The following is a 9,896-nucleotide window of genomic DNA, read 5'->3' as shown; positions in this document are numbered from 1 at the left end:
GCTGACTGGTTCTTGAGACAATGGGCCTGGGTGGGAGGTCTGGGGTGGCCTCTACAGGTCTTGGTGTGCCAGATCCGGTCGCTGCCCCTTCTCCCCAAATCCAGCAGTTCTTGCCCTGTAAGCGGACATGGGCAGGCGCTGATACCGGGGTAATTGAGCCCGGCTCGCCTGTGCGCTACGGCGCATGCTCCATTTCCGGGTCACGTGACGCCTGTCATGGCCGCCTCCGTGGCCCGGGGCGGCGTGAACGCTGGGTTCTTGCTGCGGGTGGCCAAAGGTCGCTGGTGGAGCCGTTCAGGGGGGTTTTTGGGGTCCGGGGAGGCGGCGTCACCAGCGACAGCCAGAAAATTCCGGGTGACAGGTACCTGCGGCGCCTCGGGTTCGGGGGAGGGCAGCATCCAGCCGCCCAATGCCCGCGGGGCGCTGCGCGCGGCTCACCCAACTGTGTTTTCCAGGCTCGCGCTCGGCGGGGGAGGAAGAACCCGGCGGCCCCGAGCGGCCCGGGGACGTGTGAGTGGGGGTGGGAGGAGGCCCCCATCCCTCATCCCACGAGGCTTTTCTAGTTCCCGCCATACCCCGCAGCCCCATCGTTGGAGCCCCCCTGCGCTTTGTCCTGTTTCCCTGTCCCAAGCCCAGGTCCCACCTGAACCCTGAGCCATCGTCCAGTTCGGCATCTGCATTCCCATCTGTCCTCAGGGTGAACGTGGTGTTCGTAGACCGGTCAGGCCAACGGATTCCGGTGAGAGGCAGAGTCGGGGATAATGTTCTCCACCTGGCCCAGCGCCACGGGGTGGACCTGGAAGGTGGGAGCCAGGCACAGGGAATTTCCGAGGCCCTTATCTTTCCTTGCAAAAAACACACAACTTAGTCATCTCTCTGCTGATTAACACTCCATGGCTTCCCACCAGTCCTGGGCTAAATGTAGGCTCCTCAGCACTGCCTCGTCCCCTGCCCAGGTGGCTCTTAGGTTCGTTCCCCAGCGATATTGAGCATTTCCTAGAGGCCACGAAAACTCCTGCCCCTGGGAGCTTGTTATCTTTCTCCTTCCTTCCTGCATTCTAGCCACACTGGCTTTCTTGCTGTTCCTCACACTGCCTAATTCATTCCTGCCTCAGGACCTTTGCATTTGCTACCCCCAGGGTCTGAAGTGATTTTCCATCAGATCTTCTGGTTTCTTCTCTGCCTCCAAGTCTCAGCGTAAATGTCATCTTCCTGACAATAGCATCCCCTTCAGTGGACCTAAAGTGCACATGGCCCAGTCTCTTACGTTACTGCATTTTATTGTCCTCATATCACTTCTCACCATTTTGTTTCCTTCTTTGTCATCTCTCCCCAGAATGAGATCAGAAACCTTGTTTGCCTTGTTTACGCACATCCGTTGCCTCTCATGGTATTTAGACACAGCAGGTATTAAATCAGTATTTGTTGAAGGAAAGACAGTAATGGCAGACATTACTTTAAGCATGTTGACACTTATTAACTGACTTTTCATGACAACTTTATGCTATAGAGGAGGTTATCTCATTTTATTTATTTTTGTTTTCAAATATGTTTTTATTGATTTCAGAGTGGAAAGGAGAGAGAGAACCATCAACCAGCTGCCTCCTACACTCCCTCTACTGGAGAGAAAACCTGCAACCCTGGCTTGGGTCCTGACCAGGAATGGAACAGTTCATGGGTTGATGCTCAGCCACTGAGCAGCACTGGCCAGGCAGATTATCCCATTTTATAGGTGAAGAAATTGAGGTTATGTAAACCTGGTCCAAGGTGAAGTGACAAAATTAGATTCAAACCCAGCAATTTTAGCCACTAAATCTGTGCTGCTTTTCTATGAATATTGAACACTAGCGTGTGCCAGGCAACAATGTACAATACTAAAATAGATAAGGCTCCTGTCATTTCACACAATTTCAACCTAATAGGGAGTAAACATGTAATTACATCGTCAACTGGAAAGGGTGGTCTGAAAAAAAAAAAAAAGTACAGGGTTGTTCGTTGGGTGAAGGTACTAAGGAGGCGATGTAATCATTAGGGTTGGAGATGGTGGGGGTAGATGGGGGTTAGGGCAGGCCTTCCCAAGTGTTTTTTTTTTTTGGAATCCAGTAGCAGGCAGTCTAGGACACAGATTGAAATAATGAATTTTAGAGGCAAGTGGCCTGTTTTCAAATTTTGCCTTTTACCAGCTGTGTGACCCCGAGCAAGGCACCTGGCATCTTTGGGCTTCTGTTTTCTCTTTTATAAAATAGGACAGCTTAGTTCCCTCTTGCGTGGGTTGCTACGGAAGATTAAACAGATGTCATGTGTAATGCTTAGTACGTGGCACATGGTTAGTGTGTAGTGACTAATTGGGACATTTATATTAGACTAGAGGCCCGATGCACGAAGATTCGTGCAAGAATAGGCCTTCTCCTGGCTGCCAGCACCCGAGGCCCTGAGCAGCCAGGGTAGGGCGGAACGCCATCTTTGTCTCGAAGTGATGGTCAATTTGCATATTGTCTTTTTTTTTATGTACAAGAAAAATGATTTTTATGTCCGTGTTTCATCTTTCGTCTTGTTTTTGTTTTTATTACTTTTAAAGCTTCTCCCCCCACCCCCCCATATTCTGTCTTTATTAGATAGGATAATCTTGATCTCAGGGATGAGGATGCTAACAAGGTGGGAAACGGTTAAGGAAGAGATGCTAGGAGCTACTTGGAGTTTCAAGGCCCAGTTTCTCCCCGGTATGCAGGGAGGGTCAGGAGGCTGCCTTGCTTCTCTGCTCTCATTATCCGACTTGCCTGGAAGAGAAAGGAGAATTCTGCCCTGTCATTCACTTGTAACAGATGTCTCTTAAGCATCTACAACATGCTAGGCTCAGTGCCAAGTACAGGATGACAGGGTGTGATAAGTGCTGTACAAAAACTAATAAATTAACAAGGGGGAAGGACAAGAAACAGGCAAGGGGGACTTGGAGGACAGCTGAGTTCCTGAATACAAGATCTGGCCGTGGAAAGAGAGGCGAGAAGAGCATTCCAGGCCAAAGGTATAGCAGTGCAAAGGTCCTGTGGTGGAGGCACTGAGCCCAGGGAGCCAGTGTGGTTGATGTGGAGTGAGTGAGGGGTCAGGGGACCACCAGGACTGAGTGGAGGAGTTTGGATTTTATTCTGGCTTTAAAGACCCTTTGGAAGTTTTTGTTTTGTTGTTGTTTTTAATGTATTTTATTGATTTTTTACAGAGAGGAAGAGAGAGGGATAGAGAGTCAGAAACGAGAGAGAGACAGCGATCAGCTGCCTCCTGCACACCCCCTACTGGGGATGTGCCCGCAGCCAAGGTACATGCCCTTGAAAGGAATCGAACCTGGGACCCTTCAGTCCACAGGCCGACGCTCTATCCACTGAGCCAAACCGGCTTCGGCCCCTTTGGAAGGTTTAACCCAAGAGAGGCATTATCCACAAGCACAGTTCTCAGTCATCAGTCATAAGACTGGGAATGTGTCCAGGGACAATCAGAAAACCCAGCTTCTGCATCTCAACCTTTATTTCCTGTCTCCTTCCCCTAATGCACCAGTGCTGAGTGAGCCAGTCTCCCCTTCAGGAGCAGAAAGGAGGCAGGGACACATTTGCCCAGCACAGGGACGGGATCACAGCAAGGGAATTCAAAGGCTGCTGGGAACCTGCCTGGCTTTCCCCTCTCAGCTACACTGAGGTCAAGTCCATGCTCATCAATGGTTCCCCGTACCCAGCCTGGTCCTCAGCTGGCCGGGAAGTCCTTGGACGTCCCTTTGTGAAACCTATGCACAGCTCGGGAACAGCGGGCTGGGTAGAGGACGGGGGAGGGCGCCCAAAGATTAGGGGCACGTGGTGAAACAAAAGGCTTCTCCCTTATGTCTTTCACCGGATGACACCGCCTGACCATGCCACTTACCCAAACTCCCGTCACTTGCTGCCCTCCAGGGGCCTGCGAAGCGTCCCTGGCGTGCTCCACCTGCCACGTGTATGTGAGCGAGGACCACCTGGACTTTCTGCCTTCTCCTGACGAGCGGTGAGCGGGCAGCCCCCTTCCGGCTCGGAGCGGCAGGGCTGGCTGTGGAACCTTTTCCTTCCGGGTGCCCAGAGGTCCACTGGGCAGCAGCGGGGGGCAGCCCCAGCTTTGCTCCCCCTCCAGCTGCTGGCAGCAGCACTGCCCTCTCACCACTTCCCCTGGACTCAGCCTGCCCCTCCCCGGCCTGAAAGGTGCTCTCTCTCTGCTTCTCTGGGCCCTGGGCACCAGCGGCACCAGCGTGCCCACTGCTAACCACTGCCTCCCTCGCCAGGGAGGATGACATGCTGGACATGGCCCCCCTCCTCCAGGAGAACTCGCGGCTGGGCTGCCAGATCATCCTGACACCGGAGCTGGAAGGGGCCGAATTCACCCTGCCCAAGATCACCAGGAACTTCTACGTGGATGGCCACGTCCCCAAGCCGCACTGATAATGGGCCCCTGGACCATCCCGGACACCCACGGCCCGAGGGCCAGGACTGGAGAAATAGCCTCGTTGCCAGCCCAGCCCAGAGCATGGACAGGCCCGAGAGAGATGTCAGAAGCACCGAGAAGCCAAATGCTTCAGAGGGATCCCGTGTCCAGGCTCCGGTGGAGACAGAGCCCCTGCTGGGGCGGTCTCCCCACGCCCCGGAGAATCCGAGTGTGGAAAGGGTTGGAGTCTAATTAGAGTGACAATAAAACCATCTTGCAGAACGCCGGCATCCCGAGTGTCCTTGGTGGGGAAGTGGGGGGCAGCCCCGCCCCGGAACTACAACTTCATCTTCCAGGCCCTCAACTCCGCCTCTCGCAGCTGTGAGGGGGCCAGCGGGGAAACTGAGGCTGGAATGGGGCCTGGAAGCTGGAGGGCCTACGTATGCGTCAGCGTGGCCAGGCCCCGCCCCTGCGGGCGCGGAGGGATTTGAAGGGGCCCAGGCCGCCCTTGCCGAGAGGAGTGTGCATGCCCCCAGCGGAGCCCCGGAGCAGGAGGGACAGGGCCGGGCGGCCTAAGGGTGGGGGCTGGGGAGCAGGCGTCCGCAGCGCCAGGTGGAGCCCATCGGCCCTGAGCTGAAGCGCGCACCACGCACCGCTCCACCCAGGTGGCGCCCCTCCGTGGGCCCAGGGGGCGGGGCTGGGGCATGATGGAGGCTGAGCCAGCGCCGGACCTCTCCATGATGCTGCTGCGAGAGCTGCTGGCGCCATCATGTCTGGACCCCGAGCCGCCCCCCGGACCCCCCGCCCAGCAGGCGCCAAGGACCCCAAGATGCCTCAGACCCAGTAGCAGGTGCGTTTAAGGAGCCGCCCCTTCTCCCAAATGGGCCCAGTGGCCAAGGGGTCATGACCCCTGGCTCCTGGGGTTATTGAGGAGCCACTGTGTTAGTTTCTGGCACTCACCAAGAAGAGGTTCTGATCCTCGGGGAGACGCGGGGTCCCGTGTAGTCGGAGGCCATGCAGTTGCCCTTGCTGAGGCCTAGGTAGGGCTGCCCAGGAAAGGGGGGTGACCACCCTCACTGCCCCTTGTCCCCAGTTCCTTCTGGCCTGCACGTCAGGACTCCTCCGTCACCAACCTGCACTTCCTCCGAGAGTCAGCAGAGGGGCTGGCCCAGGCCCCTGCCCAGGACCCCCAGGCCCTGGCCCCCTGCTGGGAGCTGAGGGCCCTGGGGGGTTTGGAGCCTCCACCTCTGGCCAGGGGTCCCCCGGCCATGCCGACCCCAATCAGTCAGCAAGGAGGCAGCCTGGGGCCTCGCGAGGTTTCCCCAGCCCCTTCAGCCCTGCCTCAGAGGAGACCCCGGAAGCAGTCGAAGCCGCACCAGGGCGCCGAGAAAGTGGACCCTGGGTTCGAGGGAGTGACCCTGAAGTTCCAGATAAAGCCGGACTCCAGCCTGCAGATCGTGCACAGCTACAGGTAGGAACCGGCCGCCGTGAGGGCACCCTTTGACGCGGTTCGTAAAGATGCTCAGGACAGAGGCCTGTGGTGAGGCGGCTCCAGGCTCGGGCTCACACAGGCCAAGCAGGACTGGTGCCAGTCCCTGTCCTGCCGCCGTAGCCAGAATCCCAGGCCGGGCCTGGGCCTCCGCTTCATGGGACCGGCCTGACTGCACTGCAGGCTGCTGCTACCCTTGCTTTTTCCAGCAATGATAATAGCTGCCACTTGTCAGGAGCAACAGCTGAGAGGTAACAGGTAGCCCTTGGTGCATATGGGTCATTGAAGCCTTGCAAAGCCCATTTTACAGATTGGGAAACTGAAACACAGAGGGGACATCACTTTTCCAAGGACACAGCAAGGGCATAGAGAAATGGGATTTCCCCAAGCATACTATCTCTTCAAATTCTTAATGAGAGACAGAGCCAGGCCTTTCAGACATCAGATGCCTCCTGAGGGGTGCCTGCTATCCTTTTTAAAATATATATATATATTGCCGAAACTGGTTTGGCTCAGAGGTAGAGCGTCGGCCTGCGGACTGAAAGGTCCCAGGTTCAATTCCGGTCAAGGGCGTGTACATTGGTTGTGGGCACATCCCCGGTATAGGGGGTGTGCAAGAGGCAGCTGGTCGATGTTTCTCTCTCATCGACATTTCTAGCTCTCTAGCCCTCTCTCCTCCTCTCTGTAAAAAATCAAAATAAAAAATATATATATTTTATTGATTTTAGAGAGGAAGAGAGAGGGGGAGAGAGAGAGAAACATCAGGGATGAGAGAGAATCATTGATTGGCTGCCTCATGCATGCCCCCTGCCTGGGGATGGAGCCTGCAACCCAGGCATGTGCCCTTGGCCAGAGTAGAACCTGGGATCCTTCAGTCCACAGGCTGATGCTCTATCCATTGAGCCAAACCAGCTAGGGCAAATGCCTGATATCTTGATAGTAAATCTTTATTTGGGGAGGCTTTCTGGGACAGGGTACAGATTCCCGATTACGAATGCCTTGTCTGCCCCCAGCCTGGCCAGCAGCAGCCGCTCTCAGGCTCCCCCTACAGGCCCTGAGGCCAACGCAGGAGGCAGCGAGGCCCTGGGTGAGTCCTGGAGACGTGAGAGCTATAAATAAGGGGGGGAGGGGGCACCTTCTATCCTCCCTGCCTTACTCCCCACCCCGCTTCCCCATTTAGACCCATCCAGGATGAGGCTCAGTGCCCCCCTTCACTCTGCTGAGTCACCCCCACCCCCGGCTCCCTCCTCTGCCAAGCTTTGCCATCTGTCTCCCTTCCTGACTTTCCCTTTGTCTGGGATATGGCAACACCCGGGGGCGGGGGCCCAGAGCCCAGCGGGGCCTTCACAGAGATCCTCCCAGATCTCCCCACCGCACACCAGCCTCCTGAGCCTGGACGCTTGACCTCTGACTCCTGCCCTTTGGCCTCTGCCTTTTCAGGGGCCAGGCGCTGTGCTTCTTGTAGGACCCAGAGAACCCCGCTCTGGAGAGATGCCGAGGATGGGACACCTCTCTGCAATGCCTGCGGCATCAGGTCTGCAGGCTGGAGGGGGGGGCTCAGTCAGCCTGTGCCGAGTCAGCCTGTGCCGAGTCAGCCTGTGCCGAGTCAGCCTGTGCCTAGTCAGCCTGTGCCTAGCTGGCATGGGGTGTTGGGAAGGGGAAATCACCACCCTCGGGGAAGTGGTTTCCCTGGCGCCTCCTGACTGTTGGATTTCTGTGCCCCCGTCCCAGGTACAAGAAGTATGGCACCCGGTGCTCCAGCTGCTGGCTGGTGCCCAGGAAAAATGTGCAGCCCAAGAAGTCATGTGGCAGATGCGGGATGTTCCTGGGCCCCGGCCAAGGCCCACCCCAGGAAGGGTAAGCCCTTCCTCACCCCGCCACGCCTGTCCTGCCTCGGTTTCTCCAGGGGGAGATGGGAAGAAGCCCTCGGAAGAGGAAAGGGGGAAACGCCTGGGTCTCAGGGCTCCAGCCTGCCTTGCCTCTGCCTCTCCCCACGCAGGGACCCCAGGCAGAAGATCCAGGCCTCGAGCCCCAGAGCCCCTGCCTCAGAGGTTCACTGGCCTCTTCCGTGGCCCCTGCTGCAGTCAGGCTTGGCCGAGCTCCCACTCAGGAAGTGTTCGCAGTAGGAATCCGTGCTGTCTGTGAATAGGATGGACAATAAAGAGCAGAACTCCTCAGAGAAGCAGTGCTGTGACTTCGGGGTGCCCTCACCGGCCACTCTCCCGGGCCCAGATCGTGGGGCGGCATTTTCTCATTGGGCTGGCGAGGGACACACACATAATCATATCTATAAAGGCACCAGCCCCCCGTAGAGGATTGGCTACATGCATCACCACGTCCACACAGGGAAACAGCACCACACACACAGACAACACAGACAAGAGAGAGACACACACAAGACAGTCAGACGCATCAACACACACACATAAGACACACATTTAGACAGGCTACACACAAGATTGAAAGATACATGGGTTGACAGACACATGTCCACTGATACACGATAGGCGACACACAAGTCCATAGACACACAACAGATACACATATACAATACAGCCACACATGTCAACAGACACACAAACACACAGATGACACATTGGGGCACAGTGACAAGGACTTTACCTGTCAGCTCCCCCTCACTCCCCACCCCCCACCCCCGCCTGCAGAGTGTCACCTTTCGCACCCTTACAGGCACCAGTCCCCGCTGGGTCCCCCTCCCCCTGTTTCAAGATCTCTCTGACCCTCCAAGAGGTGTCCCCAGTCTGAAGCCAAAAGCCATGTGGGAAAGCAAGCCCCGGGCAGAGGTCAGCCCTGCCGCTGTCACAGCACACTGACTGCCGTGCTCACTGGAGGGAGAGGGCGGGCTGGGAGTCAAGGCTGGGTGGGATGCAGGGAGGGCAGAGGTGGTCCCTGCCTTGGGGGTGGCTGAGGCTTCCCTGGCCACATGCCCCGGAAACACAGGCCCATGCAAGACCCTATTTGTCTCCCCCCCCCGGGCGGGCTTGTGCAGAAGGTCTGCGCCCACATTCAGCCCTTCTGCCCCACTCAATTGGGCTCGCCCTTCCTTGGTCCAGAACACCCTCCCCCGGGGCTCCCTCGCTGCCACCTTCTCACAGCCTTCAGAGAAGCCCCCTTGACAGCCCTGAATAAAACAGGCCCCTCACCCACCCATGTCAGGCTCCACTTCAGCTCCTGGCTGGCCTCCTGCCGACAACTTACCAGAATTTTCAGTGCTCTACTTCTCCAGGGTCATTTCTTTACGTTCCTCTCCCCCAGTGGACCCTGACTTTGAAGGTCCAAGGTTCCCACCCCAGTGTCCAGCGCGGAGAACTTCTTAGGAAGACGTGATGGTCTCAGACTGTGTATGTACAAGCTCCAGGCTGCTTTGAGCCATTTAGTCAACAGTTTTCCAGTGGCTACTGTGTGCTAGGCCCCAATGGGGACACTGAATAGAACAAAGATCCCTGCTCTAGTGCAGCCAATATTCCAGAGTGTCAGTAAAGCAATATTTAACCCTTTGCACTCCGAACCATTCTGGACATTGGCTACCAGCTACTCGACGCTACTTTGTGGCGAAAACGTGCGTTGAAATAACTCAATTCCCCGTAATCACTAATAAACTGCAATGTCCCCCCTGAGAGGGGACATCCGAGTGATATGCTAGAATTCCGATGTCCTCTGAGAGGGGACAGCGGAGTGCAAAAGGTTAATTACGTGACTATTAGAATGTCACGTGCTACAGAGAAATAAACGTCTAGAAGGAGATAAGGAGTTGGGGAGGGGCTATCTTAGCCCTGGTTCTCCGGAAGGCCTCTCTGGGGAGGTGACATTTGCACAGAGACCTTGGAATCGGGAACTAGCCATGGGATTATTTGGGGTGCCAACACTCCACGCAGATAGAATGGCGAGAGCAAAGGCCCTGTGGCAGGCAGAACTTTGTGGGGTTCGAGAAAGGTGGGTGGGAGTGAGGAGGAGG

The 9,896-nt window shown here is 56.4% G+C and overlaps 3 protein-coding genes across 3 annotated transcripts in view; all 3 read left to right on the top strand.

The window, feature by feature from the left end:
- The window catches only part of TYK2 (tyrosine kinase 2), a 122,378-nt gene that overhangs the window by 53,758 nt on the left and 58,724 nt on the right, over window positions 1–9,896 (top strand). The window lies entirely within an intron of this gene.
- On the top strand, window positions 79–4,713 carry FDX2 (ferredoxin 2). The gene is made up of 5 exons (XM_084885753.1): window positions 79–361; window positions 456–510; window positions 697–803; window positions 3,933–4,020; window positions 4,292–4,713. The coding sequence occupies exons 1-5, from the start codon at window positions 217–219 to the stop codon at window positions 4,446–4,448; spliced, it is 552 nt and encodes a 183-aa protein (XP_084741879.1). The 5' UTR covers window positions 79–216; the 3' UTR covers window positions 4,449–4,713.
- On the top strand, window positions 4,825–8,018 carry ZGLP1 (zinc finger GATA like protein 1). The gene is made up of 5 exons (XM_084885761.1): window positions 4,825–5,281; window positions 5,525–5,902; window positions 6,934–7,007; window positions 7,361–7,454; window positions 7,652–8,018. Exons 1-5 carry the CDS (start codon window positions 5,136–5,138, stop codon window positions 7,779–7,781), a joined length of 822 nt encoding a protein of 273 aa, XP_084741887.1. The 5' UTR covers window positions 4,825–5,135; the 3' UTR covers window positions 7,782–8,018.

The sequence above is a fragment of the Pipistrellus hanaki genome, assembly GCF_964339955.1.
Source record: "Pipistrellus hanaki genome assembly, chromosome: 5".
Taxonomy (NCBI): domain Eukaryota; kingdom Metazoa; phylum Chordata; class Mammalia; order Chiroptera; family Vespertilionidae; genus Pipistrellus; species Pipistrellus hanaki.
The sequence above is the reverse complement of the archived record's forward strand: the minus strand, read 5'-3'. Positions and strand labels throughout refer to the sequence as shown.

Excerpts from the sequence above, each read along its gene's own strand:
- FDX2 (XM_084885753.1), top strand. The coding sequence starts at position 217 with ATGGCCGCCTCCGTGGCCCGGGGCGGCGTGAACGCTGGGTTCTTGCTG. Across the intron at positions 511-696 it reads CCCGAGCGGCCCGGGGACGT|GGTGAACGTGGTGTTCGTAG; the intron begins GTGAGTGGGGGT and ends ATCTGTCCTCAG. Across the intron at positions 804-3,932 it reads CCACGGGGTGGACCTGGAAG|GGGCCTGCGAAGCGTCCCTG; the intron begins GTGGGAGCCAGG and ends GCTGCCCTCCAG.
- ZGLP1 (XM_084885761.1), top strand. The coding sequence starts at position 5,136 with ATGATGGAGGCTGAGCCAGCGCCGGACCTCTCCATGATGCTGCTGCGA. Across the intron at positions 5,282-5,524 it reads TGCCTCAGACCCAGTAGCAG|TTCCTTCTGGCCTGCACGTC; the intron begins GTGCGTTTAAGG and ends CCTTGTCCCCAG. Across the intron at positions 5,903-6,933 it reads CAGATCGTGCACAGCTACAG|CCTGGCCAGCAGCAGCCGCT; the intron begins GTAGGAACCGGC and ends GTCTGCCCCCAG.